General features: G+C 47.4%; 2 protein-coding genes across 2 annotated transcripts; both read right to left on the bottom strand.

The window, feature by feature from the left end:
* Positions 1–4,008: 4,008 nt before the first annotated feature.
* Positions 4,009–8,671, bottom strand: LOC124703335 (digalactosyldiacylglycerol synthase 1, chloroplastic-like). Its single transcript, XM_047235550.1, is given in 9 exon segments — positions 4,009–4,734; positions 4,833–5,088; positions 5,091–5,181; positions 5,325–5,374; positions 5,377–5,590; positions 5,667–6,148; positions 6,252–6,339; positions 7,557–7,589; positions 8,564–8,671. Coding segments are annotated over 8 exon segments (1,752 nt in total). The 5' UTR covers positions 7,584–7,589; positions 8,564–8,671; the 3' UTR covers positions 4,009–4,190.
* A 3,451-nt stretch (positions 8,672–12,122) lies between these two features.
* Positions 12,123–12,782, bottom strand: LOC124701072 (pentatricopeptide repeat-containing protein At2g03380, mitochondrial-like). Its single transcript, XM_047233122.1, has one exon. It carries the CDS (start codon positions 12,780–12,782, stop codon positions 12,201–12,203), a length of 582 nt encoding a protein of 193 aa, XP_047089078.1. The 3' UTR covers positions 12,123–12,200.
* Between the last annotated feature and the right edge of the window lie 9,505 nt (positions 12,783–22,287).

The raw sequence follows: 22,287 nt of genomic DNA, 5'->3' as shown, positions 1-22,287 counted from the left end.
TTATAAATTTTAGTATAAATATTAGATATATATTTAATAAATTTTCTGGAGTTCCGCCACTGTGATCAATGGCATTGGTGTTGCGAAGAGGGGACTGATGCCCCAGTGCAGTACGCTGCCAGCGGTGCCACCCCACGAACCAGTCGGCCATGCATCCCGAGGTTGTTCTCGTCGTACTTCCACGATGCATGCATCGATGAGCCCGGCAAGGAGTATCATGACGGCGGTGGCCACGATCTGAGCTCAAGCCTTGAGCCAAAACGCAGAAATAGTTCTTAAGATCTCTAAGAGGGTATCTCAGGGAAAAATTCTAGCATTTTTACATCTTAGCTGAGCTACCATCCCAGCTGAATGGAAAAGCGATATTGGTCACGATCGATCGGGTGGACAGCATCCCCGCCCGTGACAACGGCATGCATGCCTTCTTCATCCCTGCGTTCCGCCAGCTCATTGAGCGCATCGAGCCCATGTGTGGCTTCCTCATGCTCTTCGCCACCTTGCAAGCAAGCCTCTCCTTCAACCTCTGCATGAATATTAGAGATATCTTTAGCGAATTTTCCGGAGTGGGGGGGGGGGGGGGGAATTGCCCCTGCACTATGGAAGCTTCGCCCCTGTGATCAAGGGCCCTAGGTGTTGTGTCACCCTAGGGCTCCTGGTGTTGCGAGGAGATGAACTGATGCCCCGGTGCAGTACGCTGTCAGCGGTGCCACCCCAAGAACTAACCGGCCACGCATCCCAAGGCTATTCTCGTAGCAAAGCACTTCCACATCGCATGTGTCGACGAGCCCTTCAAGGAGTATCGTGACGGCGGTGGCCAGGATCTGAGCTCAAGTCTTGAGCCTAAATGCCGAAATAGTTCTTACGATCTGTAAGATGGCATCTCAGGGAGAAATTCTAGCATTATTACAGCTCAGCTGAGCTACCATCCCAGCTGAACGGCAAAGTGATATGGGTCACGATCGACTGGGCGGACAACATCCCCGCCCGTGACAACAGCAGGCATGCCTTCCTGCCGGCTATTCGGTAGCTGATTGAGCGCATGGATCCCATGCATGACTTCTTCATGCTCTTTTCTAGCTTGCAAGCAAGCCTCTCCTTCAACCTCTGGATGAATATTAGAGATATCTTTAGCGAATTTTATGGAGTAGGGGGGCAATGGCCCCCTGCACAGGGAAGCTCCGCACTGTGATCAAGGGCCCCTATGTTGTGTCGCCCCAGGGCCCTGGTGTTTTGAGGAGGATGATTGATGCCCTCTGCAGTACGCAACCTGCAGTGCCACCCCACGAACCAGTCGGTCATGCATTCTAAGGTTGTTCTCGTCGCAGAGTACTTCGACGAAGCCGCCAAGGAGTGTAATGACGGCGGTGGCCAGGACCTGAGCTCAAGCTTTGAGCCAAAACGTGGAAATAGTTCTTAAGATCTCTAAGACAATATCTTGTGGAGAAATTCTATCATTATTACAACAGAGCTACCATCTCATTTGAACTGCAAGGAGATGTTAGGGACAAGAACACCAATTGTGCTTAAACTTTGAGTAATATTTATAGATTTGACATAGATATTATAAATATGTTTAACGAATTTTTTGAAAGTAGGAGGTACGTTAATGGCCCCCTTGCCCTAGGTAAGTTGTGATCAAAGCAGAAGAGGAAATAACATAGTATTTATCATTTCATGCGGATAAGCGAAAGTGTTTTGATTTTGGAGCTATTTTGTGAAAAAAAAATCAACTCAGTTCTTTGTTGTTGATAAAATGAAATCCCTATTAATTCTTTTGGGTATTTTTTCCCATAAGGATATTCAATACAAGTAACCCTCTTTGGTGGTACTATAATTTTGAAAATGAACACGCAGGTACCCATCAAATGTATGTAAATATATCCTAAACATATAAAAAACAGTTAATTCTGCAGTAAGGAGGCTATTATTCCAAGAAAAGTAGGACTCCTTCTGCGGTGCCGCGCTAGGGGCCCTAAAATCCTTCATTTGGACTTCCATGAACAAACAAAAAACTCGAACCGGCAAAAGAAACGTTGACAGCAAGATTAACCAAAAAGGGATGAGTTGGCTAACTAAGGTGAATGGTACCCTAACCAGATTTCGATCCAAGGAAACAAAACCGCTGCAATTCGCATGCACGGTTGCACGGCACAGGGGATCCGTTAGACATGTGCCCAGCGAGTGTGGTTGGTGCTCGCAAGACGTGTAGCCGTCGCACCGTTTCTGTCACCGTGTATTCCGTTTTCGATGGATACCGTATTACCCATGCCCCATCTGAATGATTGATACCCTGCCCTACCCCTTCTCGTCGATTAAAGCCGTAATCATGGAGGGCGAGAAAGGCGGTGACACGAGCTGGGGAGGCGGCACGATGAGCTTTGGGCTGGCCGTGGTAGGTAGGTAGCCGGCTAGCCGGGGATACGTACGCCCGCCGTCCCACTGCAACAATGCCACACGTACATCGTACAGTCTTATTCCCTCTCGTCACTGCTATCGGTCTGGCCAGTGCATCGCAACATCACAGTCGCCACCCGAGCCTCCAAACAGTAAAGATTCTGACAGAAACGTCCGTCGCGGTAATCTGGGAGTACTATTTATCTGCTTTTCTACACTCACATTGATGCTTCCTCCGTTGGCAAGTAAGTGTCGCGGATTCATAGATGACTAGACATGTTTTAGCACGTATATACTACATGCGAAAACTAGAGTCGCTCATTTTAGAACACAACAAGTACATGGCAAGCTTTTTAGCCATGGCTGTAAAAAAATGTCAAGAGAAGATAACCACGACGTCCCGTCACATGGCATCCCATCCGGTCGCGGAGCTACTCATTGTTTGCCACTAGGCTAGGCTCCACAGCCGCGCTAATCATCATCATGTGAGCTGCCGTCACCCCCTTGCTACAATCAGAAACCCTAACCCTGCAGCACAGAGGCATATCATAGCTCGGCGGAGGCTGGTGATGATGCCAAGAAGAGAAGATGAGAGAAACTGGAGCGACAAATGTGCGGTCACTTCAGGGAGCGATCCCAACAAATCCGGACTCATGTCCGCAGCAGATATACAAGTGGAGGACCGGCGTACCTTTCGATCGTTCAGTACCTGCTGCAAGGATAAACAGGGAAACACAATTGCCCTGGCCTCCAGGCAGGATTTCACATGAAGCAGTGGTTCGTTTTGATGTTTGTTTGGTTCAAATTCGAACACCAAAGCTCCCAGAAGAAATAACGCATGGTCCAAACCACGTCTGCGATGCGTTGGAGATCCTAATCCTGTCTCTGGATTTGGCTCCACTGTACTGTACGAACATTCAGGTCTCAGAGCCCCCACCACTGCACTGCGCTCCTCCAGTCTCATAATGGCTGACACGAATTCTCCACCACACCGTGCCGCACTGAACTGCAACATGGTCCTCACGGCCGGCCAGCCAACAGAGCAGCAGGCATCGCATTGCATCACCACTCCAAATCCAAAATAAACCATTTGCAATTTGCAGATACCGTACAGTTAGTGGTGGCGGGGGAGAGAACGGCCCAGTCATCAGAGGCCAGAGGCCCAGAGCTGCCAGGGGCACCAGCCTACCTGCCTACCTACCTAGGTGTGGCGGCGGGACCATGGCCAGCACATGCTGATAAGAGTAGTAGGCAGGAATGACATTTACCAGAGGCCCGTATCTCAGTCATCACAGTGCATCTACACAGCAATGGTAGGCCTTGCATTGTACTAGTACCAGGCAGACATTCCAAGCTCTACCTGTCACGAAATCATTGTACTAGTACTGCGTACCACCACATCGGAGTAGATGGATAGATAGCAACAGTGGAGCAGCGAGTGAGCGCAACAGTGCAACCAGTGCGGTACACGCATGCGGGGACGAGGGGCAAGGCAGGCTAGTTTTGGTGCAGACACAGGGACATGGGCATAGGATTCTCATTGCTACTGTACCACCCAGACAGAGATACTATGAGCGAGCCAGTGAAATGAAAAGGGTATCAAAACTCAAGACATCAGAACTCAAAACTCTTTACCATCTCTAATGCTACAAGTGGTTTGTAGTTTTGTAATAATGATACGTAATAATGAACAGGGCTTGCCTTTGGCATCAAGGAGAGGAAGAAAAAAAGAATAACTAGTGTCACAGATTACAGACCTATCTATGTACTCCTACTAACACTAGTGGTTGTGTCTCTTACCAGCCATATACAGGATTCTGTACCTGAGGAGGCAGCAGGTGCAGGTCCGAGCTATGTTGCTTGTTGTAATTCAGGGTCCCAGGTATCGCCCCGGTCGACAGCCTGAGGAGCTCGTTGCCCGTGAAGCAGTAGTGGGCGAAAGCGAGCCCGCCATCTACGATGTCCGACATGTTTGGCAACGAGGCTGATTTCCTCATCTTCCCGTCGACACTGTTAGCGCGTCCGGAGGTGCTGGCAGAATCAGTACTGTTGTTCAGGACCTTGTCCAGCTCGGAGTGCTCCATAAACCTCTGCGTCGCAGCCTCCCACGAGAGGTTGTACCGTTGCTCGGCGGTGAGGGGCTGGGGATCACGGGTCATTGCTTCCTTCACTTTGGCGACAAAATCCTCTGATGTCGTGTATGTCAGGCAGTTCGGGAACGACCTGAAGAAATCGTTGGACGGGTGATCTGCACACACCACAAACTTACCCATGGCCAGCGCCTCAGCAGTTGCTGTGCAGAGGACATCACTTATGCTTGGGTTTACAAAAACTTTGTACCTGGAGAAAGGACGAACAGGACAAGCATTCAGATCAATGACATCAAAGATATACGTAGAATGCATATGCATTCCAAGCAGGATGGTTCTGGTCCTTACCCATGAAGAGAATCATCTGCATGATCCCGTCCTTTATGGAAATTAAGATTTAAATCCAACTTCTTGGCAGCTGATTGCACCTCAACTGAATCTTCACCGTTTCCATAGACATCCAGTTTGAAGCCATCCAAATCGGTCTTGTGCTTCGCAAGCAAATCTATCAGTTCTCTGTAGCCTTTGGCCCAGACCATCTTCCCCAGAAAATAAGCTCCTTTGGACATGGACTGCTGGCCAGACTCCTCTCTGCTGCTATTCTCTCCCCTACCTCCAGAAATTTGGGATTAACACCATGTACGTTGCAGATCATGGACCTCGCTAGATCTTGAGTAGCTCCTGATAGTCGCAAAATCTACATCATATTGATACCATCAGCACAGAAAGGAAAAATAACCTATCAGAGTTATTGAATATATGTATACGAAGAAGTGTTCACACTGTGCGCAATCAGCATCACAATGAACGCAGTAGTCATATAACCACACTTATAATTACCTTATGACAATAAGCTCTGGCAACAAGATTATTAATGTGCTTGACAAAAAAGCTTGAACGGCACCATTCTTCTCTCTCTTGATATACTCCAAGTAATTTGTATGCACAACACCAACAACATGATTAAATTTATCGGTCCAGCGCTTCCCATGGTGGTACCAGTTCAGATGCTCAGGCTCTTCCAGAATTGCTATGTCGGCTTCCTTTGATGGTATAAATTGTGAAGTGTCCCCAGCAGGAATTATACTTCTCCTTTCTTTCTGAAACTGTAGTTGGGAAAAATAATGATTAGACAATTAATACACATAGCGTTTGACATACGTCGAGAAAAGAACCCTCTACCTTTCCAGGGTAGAATGATATTTTGAAGTTCGTTTTAAATCCAACCCTTTCTTCCAGCCAATCCCTTATGTATGTTTCTTGGTCTTCTGGGGAACTAAAAGTCATGTTATTGGGATAGACGAGCTCTTGATCTGACTTGCAAAGCCAGGGAACCATTAGGGTTACATATTGCTTGGAAGATTTAGCCAAGTACGCAGCTCGAAACAAAGGGTTTACAGCAGTTCCCGTCATCCAGGGAAGACTGGCTGTAGTGACTATGGCGACATGCCTCTTGTCAGCTACATCATACTTTTGCCCATCATCCCAAAATCCACCTTCATAATTATGTCCTGTACTTTGTAGGACGCTAGCTATCCTTAGATCAAGATCATCACAAACATTATCATTTCTGAATGAAGAGTGTTCACTAGTTGACAGCAGATCATATGCAGAGTGGTCCTTGCGCTTGCTGCACAGAGACTCCACCAACTTGTCACACACATCTATTCGACACAACAAAGAATAATTAGTACACCAGAAGCTCAAACACATCTATTCCAAAATTTTGCAGACATGAGATCATCTAACTATAATCATGCCCTGTACCTCTTTTTATACCAAGTTGGTCAAACAATGGTCCAGATTGCTTTAGAAAATACGCAAGGAGTTCATTTAAATCCAGTGGTGGAACTTCCTGCATTAAATCAATACTGATTAGGAAACGTATAAAGCAGAAACAGATGGCTCATACCAAGATAGGCATGAATGCAACCAACCAAGGCCGATGAAACTAAACTGTTCCAGCATGTATTCATGTATTACCCCCCCCCCCCTGCATGACTACAACTATCGAAGTAAACCTCTATTAGAATAAGTAGATGACGCAATTAGAAGAAAAACCGCATCTCATGAGACAAATGCTCAAGCCACTATAGTGTGTCTGGTAGGACAAAGACTCAAGAGGGCATACATTCTATGGCTTTGGTGGCTGCAGGCACACGTCCACATTTAACAGTCTCTTTTCTGACTTGGGAGAATGGAAGAGAGCACTTTTATTATCAATTTTATCTAGTAGGAAGACAACTGAGTACTGCTATGGATAATAGGTTTCTTGTATTTTTTTAATTCTCCGTTTTATTACTGTTTCGATTTCGTGTGGCATGGCGAACAACGCAACACACCTATACTCCACAATGTTTCATATCATGAACATTGCATACATACAGACTAGATTATGCTCCCTTCTTCAAAAGGTTAAATCGGTTTATCGTCATGCTTTCTGGCAACACCTTGGACACACACATCAAAGAGGAGGCCAGGTTGTGGGCCAGAGCAGGCCCAAAGGGCTCAGGGTGATCCTACCGACGACATGGGATGTTCATTAATCATCTTCACTTGTAACCCATGCCTCCTAGGAGGATTGTAACGAAGTCTATCTATTCAAAGAAATGAAACGCAAAGGTCCTTTGCATTTCTCGAAGAAAAGCTGAAACTTAATAGATTGAAGGCTAAAATCCCTATATACCCCTGCAAAGATGAAAAAAATTCTACATCAATGACATGTAGCCACCCTCTGTCTCTAACAAGTGGGTCTAGTCTAGGGGTATGTAAGGGTTTACAATATTTTGTAAGGGCATACAGGATTATTTTCTTCCTAGATCGTACAGCCGTATTTGACCTTAATTCTGAAAACAAGAAAATTTGTGCCACTTCCAATATTTAGTATTGCAGTTGTAGGTATTGTCAGAACCAATTTTGTTCTTCAGAAAACATCTCTTGCAGTTGAAGGTATTGCACGGTATTCATACAGAAAAGTGTATTCATTGACCCTGATAAAAAGACACTAGCATATGCGCAAAAAGGTGATGCTCGAATGCAGAAAGCAACATAGCAGGAAATCAGATGACTAACCTCAGATGCTTCAGGTGCAAAGCTCATCGATTTCTGCAACAGGAATCGCAATGGTACATCATTTTAGTGTTCTCATAGTCTCATAAATAAGTACTCAATGACAATCAGTAGAATATAGTTGCTAGAGCAGGCTGCAATAAGCAAATCCCAGAACAAGCTTAATTAAGGTAAATGCAGTGCAACGCAAACTCGAATCATATGACTTTGCAAACGATAAATGTACAATTTCAACTGCAGATTTTTTAGAAACTTTTTAAGGCATTATTCATGCCGCACACAACATATGAGTATCCTGCGGTGATTATTCTGGTGTCCTGGACTTCCAATTTGGTTCCAGATTATCATTCAGAATAATGTTCATTATTAACGCATAATCTAATATGAAACCCCAAAAGCTGGGTCGGCTCAAGGCACCACTAGAGAGCATCTTCATTTACTTCAGGCATGCAGGTTTCGTACAACGCTAGCATTAGATTATTTAGACTAGTAAAAGTCGATGGTATTTCTAAAAAAGGTCGATGGTATTTGACTTCACTGTGTTCAGATTAACTAAGAACAGACAAGGCATGGAACTACATAAAATTCACCCACGTTGCTATACAGTATAGTTCTTAGGATCAAACATCATGTAATTTTGTACACCTCACTTTTCAAACATACAAAGTACAAGTATGAACCATAACAACTAACTTCAGATAAGGTACTACTGAGGACGAACTGTCTGTGGACAACCCAGCCCAAACTTGTTGGATCACAGCACCTAATGTTTCCCCCAACATCAGGGCAAAACTCGATGTTGGACCCGAGCGAGCAATAAAATTGGGTCGATTCCGTTCACATGAAGCTAAAATTTCAGAACACCGATTGGCTCGATGATAATAATGTTTCAGAATGGAAACGCCGAAGTACTATCTAACATAGCTAGCCGTGTTGAATAAATTGGTGAGCGGTGTTTGTTGACGCAACTCAAACGCCAAGGTTTAGCGGGAGCGTGTAAGTAGGCATACCAAGCTGAGCTTGACCTTGTGTAGCACGTCGGAGGCCTGGTCCTGGCGTTTCCGGTCGAGGTCCCTGAGGCGCGCCTTGACGGCCCGTATGGGGTCCCACACCCCGGCGTCGTCCTCCTCCTCCCACTTCCAGCCGGCCCTGGCGCCCCACCCCCTCCCGACCTCGGCCTCGAACGCCTTCCCAATCGCGGAGAGGTCGAGCCGCGTGGAGCCGGGGGAGGAGGAGGTGGCGGTGTAGGCCCGGCGGAGGCGCGCGAAGAGGTCGGGCTCCGGCACGGGCGCGGTGAGGAAGGTCTCGAGCTCCCCCGCCCGCGCGCGGATGAGGCGCAGGTCCTCCCGCAGGCTCCGCGAGATGAAGGACAGCGCGCCCTCCCCCGCCGCCGCCGCCGGGCGCGTGTCCACGCCGAAGCCGGCCATGGCTGGGGTTGTGCTGGTGGTGGTGGTGGTGGCGGGGAAAGAGGAGGTGGTGGCGGGCGGGGAAGGAGGAGGCGGTGGCGGTGGTGGTGGTGTGGGCGTGTGAGGTGAGGATGGGGAGAAGGAGAAGGAGAGGGAGAGGAGGAGCGACGAGATTTCGCGGGGCCCCGGCCCGGCGGCGTGGACCCGGTCTACGCTTTGCGGGGTTGTGGGAACGGAAGGGAACTAGGGAAGGCGAGGTTGCGCGGCTACGTTTGTGCCATCTGTGGGATGGGAAACGGACGGCCCCGATTGAGACGACAGGGGAATCGATGGTGCTGGACGTTTGAACTTTTTGCTCGATTATTACGCTTTTTATTTGTTAGTACCGTAAGACTAATTTATTTGTTAGTACATGTGAATAGCATTGACATCTTACATAAATCAACGGGTTAGTCCCTAAGTCAATGTTAATTCGAGTCCAGACGCTCTAGTACGAATACTCGGCTAATGCATCGTTGATGGAAGCTATGGCGATCCGAGACGGAGCTAGACTAGCTGTGGAGATGGGCTATCAGCAGATCATCATTGAAAGCGACTGCAGTGAGGTAGTACAATTGCTTAATGCTTATTGCCTGAATAGATCAGAACTTAAATCTATTTGTCAGGAAATCTTGGAGATTACGAGAGCTTTTTCTAGCTTTAGCATTTCTTTAATTAGCCAGGATGCTAATCAAGCAGCTCACTTATGTGCTAAATAAGCTAGATCGGATAGGAAAAGATGCCTGTGGATAAACTATAACCTAAACTATAACCCAGGTTTTCTTTCTAACACTCTTCGGAGTGATTGTAATCCTGTCATTTGATTAATGAAGTTTCTTATTCACAAAAAAAAAGTCCCTAAGTCAAAGGGCGAAAGCAAAAAAAAAAAACTTGGCTAGGTGAAGACTAAACAATCAGGGATTGCAATTATCAGGTTCATCAGGCCCAAGTTTTTCTTCTAGTAAGAAACATACTGAAGATAATTCAGACTATTGCACAGGTCAGTTAAGTCAGCAACCGGATCTTGAGTCATGCTTCTGCACCGTGAAAAACAATAAGAGACGGAACGAATTTTGCAAAGGAAAAATACAGGACTTATCCATCTACCACCAGCAAAACAAGGACACGGAAGTACAAAACACATTGGCTGTATGCGGTACAATCACACCAGCACGGGTAAACCAAGGGTGAAAGCAACGCCAAATGTAGCTTCGCACGCACGGCGGAGTCCTCAGTTTGGAGCGTTGCAGGCTTGCACTCCAGCACCACCCGGCGAACCGAAAGCAACAGCTGTGCTGTTCACAAACCGTCGACCAAACGGAACCATGCCACGGGGGTCTGAATCCGGTACCTTCTGCGGATACGAACAAACGCTTCGCATGAGCAGGAAAGCGCCATGACAGGCGAGTTCACCGTCAGTATTTCCTCCGAGGATTCAGCTGGAAGGTCCTCCACTCCTCCTTGCCTTGTCTGCCAACCACTGATTGTTTGTTTATCTATCATCTTGATCTATCAGCATCGGTTCAAGCAATGTTTGGCACAGAGAAGAGCTGCTCTCACAACCACAAGATACTCGTCACTGTATATGAAATTGCAGTAACACTACCCTGCTTGATGAGTCCGCCAAGATTTAAGCGCAGAGGATAAGATGATTATCCTGAATTTATCGCTTTTTCCTTCTAGTCTTCCATCAGGCTGCAGTTGTTCTGCCTTGTACCAGCCAAGCCCAACTCTCTATTTTCTTGCACCCATGTGTAAGTCAGCTGGAGGATTTCAAAAGCTTCACTCACATGCCAGACAGATGTTTCACATCAACTCAAGGATTACATCACAAGAATTAAGTTACTCAAGCATCATGGCACATATGTACAGAATAAGATGTGGTGATCGCCATGGTAGCAGGCACAAGAGTGAGCATAATAACCATTATGAGCATCTGCCTTATACTCGGTGCATTGAACCATTGCAGCAAGTACAATTTCCACCATGAGAGAACGCCAGCACTCCTGAGGCATCTTAAACTGAATCCTAACAGACCTCACCACAGTTTCTAGGCTCCATTTCTTAGATTCACTCATAGCAGAGATATCACCTTGTTTCATAGGTCATTGGGATTCACGGCTTTGCGCTGCAAGATGCAAAACTCAGTAAGCACACTTGCATTAGTTTGACAGTTCATGGAGTTCACAAAGATTTAAGCATGCAGAATGCTGATGCCCCTGGATATATCCCTGCTCCAGCTAGTTTCCTATCGGGCTGCAGTTCTGTCTTCTACCAGCCAAGCCCAACTCTGCATTCTCTTGCACCAATTTGTACGTTATCTGGAGGATCTAAGAGCTCCTGTCAATTGTTCTGTCAGTATGTTGCGCGAACTTGAGGATTGCATCACAAGGGCAATTGACCAAAGTTACTCAAGCATCAAGGCAATTTCCATGGCAGCAGGCACAAGTATCTTTAACTGAATTCTAGTAGACCTCACAACAACTTCTTGGAAAGTCATGGTTCCACTACTTAAATTCACCATAAAAGAGACAAAATCCTGTTTCATACGTTACTGGATTTGCGACTTTGTGCTGCAAAATGCAAACCCAGTAATAGGCTTCCCTTAGTTTGATAGTTCATGCAGTTCTGCCACAAAATTGATTGAAAACTGCCCCTCCATAATTCAGTCAAGTTTGACAAGCTCTTCTATTAAGTTAGTGACTTCTCTTTGTGTTGCATTTCGGCTGCTGGGCTCTATCAAGTTAACCTGAGAACTCACACTCTAGAAATGAACACCCATCATCGAGTTAATCCAGGAGCTTACACAGTCAGGAATGAGAAAAACGATGGGATCCAAACTGTAGTCTTACTCATTTCATAGCAACCTGGTAGATGCCTTCAAACTGTGCTTCCATAAGGTCAATCAGTGAAGTGCTCTGGTGCTCATGTGGTTCCACTACAAAAAATTACATATCTGTCTTACCACCCACGACAATCACCGGCACAGACTTCTATTTCAGATTCACCAACCAGGGGCTTGTGTCATACTACTGCATTACTGGATGAACTTCAAGAACCACCATTACCACCAATGCAACCATTTATTCTCAGCTTCATATCAAAGAAGCCGATGTGTGGACAGTGGATGGGAGTCGTGGAGATGAGATGGACATCGACAAACACAATGGTCAGTTGGTCAAATATCATACCCGCAAAACATTCAGGCAATGCCATGCCCGTGCATCAACCTGGCCACTCTCTCGGCCACATCGACGCGACCGTGCACCCGGCAAGCTGCCAGAAGCACCGCGAAGATAACCCTGTCAGGGCGCGCATCCATCCTCGCCACCAGCCCCTCTGCCTCCTCGACCTCCCCGGCCCGTCCCAGCATCTCGACCATGCACGTGTAGTGCTGCAGCGCCGGCCTCCTCACCTTTGCGAACACCTGCCGTCCATCGCTCACCATCCCTGCCCTCGCGCACGCGGCGAGGACCACCGTCACCGCTTTATCGTCCATCTCCCCCTCCAGTCCTTGGAACAGTACGAGTACATCCTGGCACCGTCCGTGCGCCGACATCGCGCTGGCCAGCGCGGTGCGCGCCGAGAGCGTCTGCTCCTGCGCGGGCAATCCGTCGAACACGCTACGCGCGGAGGTTGGGTCGCCGCAGGCGGAATATGCGTGGATGAGCGAGGGGACGAGGACCGCGCCCCGGCGCAGCGCGGCGGCGTGGAGGGAGGCCACGAGCGGGAGGGACGGCAGCGAGGCGGCGCGGCGGAGGAGCGCCGCGTAGTGCTGCCGCATGGCTACAGCGGGAGGAAGGGAGGGAAGGGATTGCAATTTTGCGCCAGCAGCTACACCGTTCGATTTCTCAGATTGAGTCCCCTATCGAGGTATTGCTGTCTCGAACCAACTTTCTTTCCCTGTGTCTTATGGATTGAGATGATATTTTTACAGATTGAACATAATATCTAAATCTGTACTGTCAGAAAAATATCTAAATTTCTCAAAAAAAACTGCACTAATAAACATATATAAATCTGTAGAAAAACATATCTATAGGCCATGTCAATTTCTGTAAAATAACATGCATAAATGCATAATACATAGTATAACGCCACGAATCAGGTGGTAGGACAAAATCAGCCCCCCCCCCCCCCCCACACCCAAAAAAAAACAATAGGACTTCTAGATTTGGTGTAGCCAACCTTTTATCTTTCAGACTTTGACAACTATGATTTGGGAAAATGTGTTTATTATTGTTTTAAAAAATTGTACTATACAATTAAATTGGTAAGTAATAATTAAAAAAAATATTTTTGTAATGTCATACTCAAGTGTGAAAGAAGAGCAAAAACTTTTCGTTTGTTTCGGCGGGAAATAGAAATAGAGCACAAGTATTGAAGCAGAAAATGAAACTAATGTAAGTTGAGCACAAATACTGTTTGTTACTATAAAAAATGATCTAATAAAATTGAGAATGTTGTTTAAAAATATATTTTGTGTATTGTACAGTTATTTGGATGTTGTACTGAAAATGTTAAGCGGGACATCTTAGAATACACATGTTTTATTTACTATTGTGAGTATGAATTTCAATGAAATATAGCCAGGAAGAGTCGCCGTAAGATAGAACAAATAAAAAACATTGTATAACGGAGGTGTAAACAAAAAGTTTGAAATAAAAAACCATTTTTTAGAATAAAATGAAAAATTTATGTTTATCTTCATATGTGCAGCACAATATGGCCCAATATGACATCCATGTTTTTTTTGTCAAACTCAATTCTATCGACCAAAAAAACATGTTACCCTCGTGATCCTTTGGTAGTCCGTAGTTGTGTTCTACCGAACAATACAAAAAGGACACATAAGGACTACACAAACATCGGATGTATGCAGAACTGTAGTGCAATCAGACAAGCACGGGTAAACCAAGGGTGAAAGCAACGCCAAAAGTAGCTTTGCATGGCGGAGTCCTCAGTTTGGAGCATTGCAGGCTTTTGCACTCGAGCAGCACTCAGCGAACCGAAAGCAACGGTTGTGCTGTTCTTTGCAGACAAACCGTCGACCGAACGGAACCATGACATGGGGGTCTGAATCATGTACCTTCTGCGAATACGAACAAACCCTTCGCAGGAGCAGAAAAGCACCATGACATGCGAGTTCACGTCAGTATTTCTTCTGAGAATTCAGTTGGAAGGTCCTCCACTCCTCCTTGCCTTGGCTGCCAACCACTGATTGTTTGTTTATCTATCATCTTGATCTGTAATCAGTGTAGCAATACTGACGGCGAATTCACCGTCAGTATTTCCTCTCAGGATTCAGCTGGAAGGTCCTCCACTACTCCTTGCCTTGGCTGCTAACCACTGATTGTTTGTTTATCTATCATCTTGATCTGGCAGCATTGGTGGAGCAATGTCTGGCACAGGGAAGAGCTGCTCCGACAGCCACAAGAGACTCGTGGTTGCATATGAAAAATGTAGTAACACTACCCTGCTTTATGGTTTGCCACGATTTAAGCACATGTAACAGGTTGATGCCCCTGGATTTATCCATTTCGCCTGCCACTGCTACTTCCCCATTCCTCCCCTCGGTGTATATATTCGATGCCACCACAACTCCAAACCATCTTTGAACCAGAGTTAACGTCCCAACAACACAGTATATGCATGGTACGCCACCTAGTAGCTAGTAAGGATAAGCAATTTGCCAGGGATGTTCATAAGGTGAGTGTCGATGTGGCACTTGGTGTCCGCTATCAAGAGTGTGACCAGCCACCGGAGGAAGCATTGACGGCAACTGCGTGCTGAAAGGTATTGGCAGCACAAATGCCTGTGATGGAGGTGGATGCGTCATCCATCCAAATGCGGCTGTGTTATACAAATGGTGTATTGGATGAACGTTCACTGGGGATATCAGCAAAAGCAGAGTTAGTAGGAGTCAAGAACTCAAAAATATTACTAGAATCCACCAAAATTGAGTATTGTGGATTTCATGCAAGAGTAGTACTATAAAAGTTCACTTTTAAGTTTTAAAACCATGAGCTGGTGAAAATTGTTAGTCTCCTTCATAATCACATCAAACTAAAAGCTACACTAAGTCTCACCACACCAACTTCATGTGCAGCTGCAGGCTACTTTCCCCTTCCAAGAAAAGTACTACTTCAGGTGATGGTTTCCACTCCGTATTATTTACTTGGCAAAATACAAATGGATTTTATGACTAAATTTTGTTATTTCAATACTAGTCATGTTGACAATGATGCTCAAGAGACCACTATCAGCGCCACAACTTGAATAATGATCATTATCATTACAAAGATCATTTTAGCATGGTCAATTTATAAGATCATCACTTCTTGCAAAACTTTCAGGCTCAGAAACAAGGTGTCGATCACTTGAATGCCATGAAAAGTCTCGCCAACTTTGTATCCAAGATAAAATAAAAATGTACAGCAACTTATCATGCTACACTAGCAACTATAATCTATAGCAAGAATGACAGGCTGGTGAGTCAATTTTATATACATTCCAAAAAACATGACTAAAGATTTGTAAGGTTTAAAATTTACCAAGAGCAAACAAATTTTCCCCGCAAAAAATTTTTAACAGGAGGAATCGTTTCAAAATAGCTGTACAAATAAGGGGCATCACAATCTTCACCAATGTTATACCTGATCCGGGTGAAAACGAACTGGGACGAGGTGTGAAATTAGGTAGGTATGTTGGCTGCGGCGGCGATGACCATGACCACTGGTTGTTGCCACAGATTGAGCATGTACCACCAGCATACTCACAATGACTCCTACTGTAGCTAGCCATCATATCCGACAAGCAAAAGTTCTGCTGGGGTGGCTGGAAAGGAAACATGTAGACTGTTAATTTAACTGCATGGAGATGAAGAATGGACACTTCTGCCACATGATATACAAATCGATACATACCAATGAAATATCAATGTTTGACCCAACATTCTGGGCTTGACTGGGTGCACCGATTACATCCTGGGCAGAAGACCTGAAACATAAGTTCCAAGAATGAGAAGACCTCAAACAGTAATGTAAAAAGAAACAGTGGAGATTATGGAAGTTCTCTCGAAGGAGTAAAACTTGCCTTAAACATTCATTTTCAGTTATGTTCTGAGAGTGGCTTGCTTGAATAGTCTGGGGCGGAGCTGCATTCACATTCTCAGAGTTACTTTCTTGTACAACCTCAGGCAAATCTGCATTTCCCAGGCACATGAAAGGCAGTTAAATTCAAGACAAATCATTGTAGTAGCCATCACAAAATAAGGTTCAATGTGAAGCTGAACTGCACATTCAAGATAAGGCTGTTATTTATTAGCCAGTAGTACAATGCATAGAGCCACATGAAAGATGCAAAGGGAAACGTGAGTCAACACCATCAAGATTTACCCATTAACAGGTTTCCTTCTGTAAAAAGGACCAACCTCCAACCCCACCCAGGTTCTATTTTTTTCTTCTGTAAAGGAACCATCTCTTTATTCATCAGATTATTACACTCTACATGTTTTTCAGAAACAGGAAACACAAAGACGCATAGAAATGCAACACGCGACAAAAGAAGCACATAGCCTTTGTTTTGAATAGCGCCTAATGCAAGCAGCTCAGTAATTACCTGGAGTGTTGCTCAGATGTCTTGACAACACGCAGGGGAAGTGAGGGCAGTAGGCATCCAGTTTAGCGGCAGTACAAGGTACCAATGCTTTCAGTGTTTTATTTCTCATGTCAATGGAGACCATGTGTGACTTGAGGACGTCCAACCTCACCAAGCATTTCGCGTGGACAACATCGTCACCATGGATGCTCAGGTTGGGGAAAGATGGTAACAAGTCGATTGTTTTCGAGTTTCCCGCTGCATCGCCAGCCAGCAAAGCAGAAGGAAGGCTTGGGTTCTCAACCAATATGTCATGGAAACGAACATTGCACTCTAGCCGCCAACAGTTGTCGGAAAGCAGTCTATTCCATATGACGGACCTCCAACCAAATAAGCTAGGAGGCTTGTTGTCGAGATCCTCATTAGGCCCCTGCATCGGGGGTGGATCATCGTAGATTATGTCTAGAGGATCTGCGGCAACACTTTTCTCGATCGCAGCCGGTACCGGGTAATGCTCGATCTCGATGAACTTGAGCGATCCGTTGGCGCAGGTGACGTCCCGGACCTTCCATGGGCATAGATGATCAGACGTGTTCCCAGGCAACCTCTCGGGGAACGGGATGAACCGCAGCAACACCTGACGCCGGCGGCGAGAGAGCACGTCGCATACCAGAATGCCGTTCCAAAGATCGACCCAGCCTATCAGGCTTCCTCCCAGCGGGATCACCTTGTGCGGTGTGACAGGAAGACGCGGCTCAAACTTGGGATTCTCCAAGCGAGCAGGTTTCATGGTCCAGGCATTGGACCTCGACGAGTAGAGGTGGAGCTCGTGTGCCTGAGCATCACGCGTCCGGCAGAGGCCGGCCAGGATGTACTCTCCGGGAGAGTCAGCAGCACAGTACATGCCGAGATCATCCGGCAGGAGCAGACTACGTGGATTCGGGTCAGGAATTCGAGAGAGCTTGGGTTTCCCCTGGATAACCTGGTACATGTAGTACTCGTTTGACCTCTTCAGGACCCCGCTGGTGGACCAGGTGAGCGGCAGGTGGAGGAGGAGGAACTGCTTCTCGGAGCGGAGAACACGAGGCTCGCCGACGAAGTTGTTGGTTGAGAGGCTAGGGCAGCGCAGGCAGACGTAGGAGAGCGCCGGCGGATCGGCGAAGCAGATGGAGACGGTGATCTCGTGCTGGTCTCTGCTTGTCGTGGTGCTGGCCGCCGTGGAGTTGTCGCGGTGGTCGAAGTAGACCCTCGTCTCGAGGAGGATCCATGGCGGGAGGGCTTCAGAGGCGGCCAGCTCTGTTACGACCGGTGGGTTCAAGGAGAAGGCGACCACGGAGGTGGATCCACTCATTGCTCTCGATGGCAGGATCTGATTTGTCAGACGCTGTGCAGCAGGTTTTATGGGGTCGATCGATGATGGGTAATCGGGTCGTATTCGGTAACTGCCTTTGCGCAATTGCACAAGGCCTGATGCGCACGCGGACGGCCTACGAAGGGCACGACCATGAAGCTCTGGGTCTTTAGGCCTGGCAGCCCCCGACGGTCGGCGGGGTCACACACAATCTGCAGCCCCCTCCTGCTGCGGATCATGGTTGCAGACGGTGTCAACCCGCAGTGGCTCCTCCGGCTGCGTCGCCGAGGAATAGAGGAGGCGGAGCTCACCATGGCCGCCACGGTGGCTGCCGGTCGCGCAGCGGTGGGAGGATTCAGTGGCGAACTGGCCATGGCACGCGGCAGCTGCGAGCGGCGGGACGATTTGCCCGCATCACGGTGGTCCCAGTATTGTGCTGCAAGTGCATGCCGTTCCCCACCGGCCGGCCGCCTCGTGTCGCTCCCCGCTGGTCATCCGCCGCCGCCTCCTGCCGTCCCGTTCCACACATGCTCCTCCTCCCACTAAGGGAGAGCTCCAGTCTGCCGACGGCTCAGCAAAGAAGGTCGTCGGCATAGGCTGTGCCGACGGTGACCGTCGGCGTATCGTTGTTGGCATAGTTCTGGTCGGGGACTGCCCGATCACCGTCGGCACAGATTGTTGTCGGCATAGTATTTCAAAATTTTCAAATTTTTTTTGAAAAAAGATTCAAATTATGTTTTTTTTTTAAATATTTTTTTCCAATTTTCTTCTTATTCTTTTTTACTTGTTAATCTTTCACAATCACACTTACACTTAGTACACCTAATATTAGATCAAATTGCACTTGTAGTCAAACTTCCCAGTTGGTCACCCACGCTTAACTTCTTGGTTCTCTTCGGATGAGCTTCCATGAAAGAAATGACGCTCTTGTTGTTAATACTACCATATCAATCATATTAACCCTTTGACCGTGCTGCCACATCTCTATATTTTTGAATTCTAAACAATTACTTAAGTAAACAACAATGAATATATATAAATAATAATAATATAGAATTTGAAAAAAAAAAATTCATTTTTGTCTTCGAATGGGTGCACCCGCACGCCCGGTACGGCGATACCGCATGCCCTGGGGGGGGGGGGCTGTTTTGGCCAGATGGCAATTTGAACGAAGTTAAAAAATTCCACGGAGCCGCGTGGTGTCATTTTATATGTTATAGTAACTATTCCGTTTGTCAAAACTGGGATGTGGCAATTATTTTGGAAATCCCTTCACGAAAAGAGCTATCACGTCCGGGGTTCTGTGGATTTCAGGGGAATGAGGTGGGAAACGGCCTCAGCATGGCATAGTTTTCCGAAACGAGGTCATATTTGGCACGTGTGTGGGCCCTAGGATGGGAAGCAAGACCCCGGGTGCGGATTTCTAATCCGACCCACGGGCGACCATCGTTTCATTTTTAGCGTGCCCAAACGGTTTTTATTTGTGAAGCAGCTACATGAGGCGTATTTTAGTATGACGTGAAACCTCTGTGCGATGATAGTAGACCACCTACGCACCACCTATCACATGGCATGTGCACGCATTAGCTTTTTGGGAACCCATGCGGACTGTGTCCCGCCGAATCCGCTGGAAACTGACCGGATTTGAACTAGGGCTCAACTATCCGTCACTCCAGAAATTCCGGAAAAAATGTTTTTAGTTCTACGACGCATCATTATATGTGCTAATTTTTTTCCGTTTAGTTTTTCGCGAATGGGTGCACCCGCACGCCCGGTACGGCGATACCGCATGTCCTGGGGGGGCTGTTTTGGCCAGATGGCAATTTGAACAAAGTCAAAAAATCTCACGGAGCCGCGTGGTGTCATTTTATATGTCATAGTAACTATTCCGTTTGTCAAAACTGGGATGTGGCAATTATTTTGGAAAACCCATCACGAAAAGAGCTATCACGTCCTGGGTTCTATGGATTTCAGGGGAAATGAGGTGGGAAACGGCATCGGCATGGCATAATTTGCCGAAACGAGGTCATATTTGGCACGTGTGTGAGCCCTAGGATGGTAAGCAATACCCCAGACGTGGATTTCTAATCCGGCCCACGAGCGACCATTTTTCATTTTTGGCGTGTGTGAAAGCCATGAAACCTCGAACATTATAGCTCATTTCTAAGAAAATTTATTTAGGTATTCGAAATATTCCATTTTTTATATTTTTTTTATGATAGATCTTGTTTTTCTGCAAAAATTGATATATTATACTTATTTTTCTCAGTTAGAATGATTTAGTTATACTTTTTTGAAGACTGCCATGGAGAAATAGGAAAAAGCTATGCCGACGGTTAAACCGTCGGCACAGGTCTGTAGTGGAAGAAAAAGGAAAAAAAATGTTGTGCCGACGGCCAGACTGGTCCTGTGCCGACGGCCAGAACTGTGCCCATCCAGCCTGTACTGATGGCCAATTCAGCGCCGACGGTCATCCTCGTCGCCGCGCTCCGGAGGCTACTGTGCCGACGGCCCCGACATTTTGCCGTCGGCACATTGCCTGGCCGTCGGCGTACGGCAATTCTCCCGTAGTGTCCTGCTAGACTCGTTGCTTGTTGGTGCCCCAACCCGGTGGCCCGTCTCTACATCAGCTACGTGCTCCCACTGCCGCACTTCCATGATTGGCCTGCTAGCTAGCTGATCGAGTGCCTTTTTAGCCCTTCTTTCACTATTCTTTTTCTTTTGACCGGGTCTACGGCGGGCTTACGCCAGCCTGAACATTGATCAAGAACAACAAGTGTACATGGGGATTCTTACAATATTTTAGAGGGAGGCGGGGGGGGGGGGGGGAGAGCTTCAAGGGGGTTCGAACCCGTTACACCAATTATTAAGAGTGAGAGGGGGGGAGGAGGTACTACAGCGATGCGCCCACAACCTAATGTCCTCAATGCATCTATGGGAGACACGACGCAGGTCTTCGCTCACGCCATTGAAAGTCCTGGCGTTTCTTCTCTTCCAGATGTTCCAGGTGATGGCGGCGACGACCGTTGTCTCTTCAAGATTCCTACATCGCATGGCCCAGAGGTCGGCGAGGTTGGAAGGCCTCCCAGCGCTGAAGTCTGGAAAGAAGAAGGTCCAAACTTCCCATGCACGGGGGCAGAGCAGCAGCATGTGGTCGGTGTCTTCATCTTGGGAGCAGGAGAGGCAGGTAGCAGTGGTACTGAGACAATGGCGAAACCAGCGTTCATTGGTCGGGAGACGCTTCTTCAGGGCAAGCCAGCCAAAAACTTTGCACTTCAGAGGGGCAGCACTCCTCCAAACCTTTTTAGCAGCCTCGTCTATCTGCAAATGCCTGAAAGAATTGACATAGACACTTCTGTTCGAGAGCTTTTTGTTAGTGAGGTGGTCACAACGGTCATCCGGGAAGTCACGATGTAGGACCACAGAGGTGAGCTCGTTTGCAAGGGTACGAAGGTCGGTCTCCGCGGCAAGCGAGAGGCGCGGTCCAAGGGTGCCGCGGAAGTCGGACATCAGAGCCGTGGCAACATTAATGTTAATGCGAGTGGAGTGGGAGTAGAGGTCAGGAAAGTGGTCCTGAAGGGTGGCGTCGCCAGTCCAGTGGTCGGCCCAGAAGGCTGTCAAGGCGCCACAGCCTACAGAGACCTTGGTGACGGAACGGAAAACTTTGAGACCAGCGACAATGTCCTTCCAGACGTGGGTGTCGAGGTGGTGTGTGTCCCCGAGGTCCCTGGAGCCATTCCAGCCGTAATGGCGGCGGAACCAAACAGCCCAGGGGGCGGAGGTGTCAGAATGGATCTTGGTGAGGAATTTCGTTAAGAGGGCGGAATTTTGCGATTGGATGGAGAGAACGCCGAGCCCCCCAAGGTTTTTTGGGGCGCAGACATCCTTCCAGGCGACTTTGCAATTTCCGCCATGGCAAGTTTCCTCTCCGGTCCAAAGGAAGGCCCTGCGACGTTTGTCAATAGCCTCAACGACCCCAGCCGGAAGGATTCCGGCGGCCATAGCATGGGCGAGCATGGCCGTGAGGATAGAGTTAACGAGTATAAGACGCCCCCCAATTGGGAGGCACCGTCCCCGCCACCCAGATAGGCGCATGTCACTCTTGTGGATACTGGGGGCAAAGTCGGTAGGGCGGAGCTTGTAGACAGAGAGGGGGAGCCCCAGGTATGTTTGGGGGGAAGAGGAGACGGCACATCCGAAGGCGTTTGCCATGGAGAGGGCCATAGACTGATCTGTGGCTATGGGAACAAAGGTGCTTTTGTGGAAGTTGATGACGAGGCCAGTGGCCGTCGAGAAATCATCTAGCACCTTTTTCAGGTTAACAACGTGCTCAGGAATG

This window comes from Lolium rigidum, chromosome 3, assembly GCF_022539505.1.
Source record: "Lolium rigidum isolate FL_2022 chromosome 3, APGP_CSIRO_Lrig_0.1, whole genome shotgun sequence".
NCBI lineage: Eukaryota > Viridiplantae > Streptophyta > Magnoliopsida > Poales > Poaceae > Lolium > Lolium rigidum.
The sequence above is the reverse complement of the archived record's forward strand: the minus strand, read 5'-3'. Positions and strand labels throughout refer to the sequence as shown.

Bases quoted from the DNA above. Each gene is read 5' to 3' on its own strand.
- LOC124701072 (XM_047233122.1), bottom strand. From the start codon at position 12,782: ATGCGGCAGCACTACGCGGCGCTCCTCCGCCGCGCCGCCTCGCTGCCG.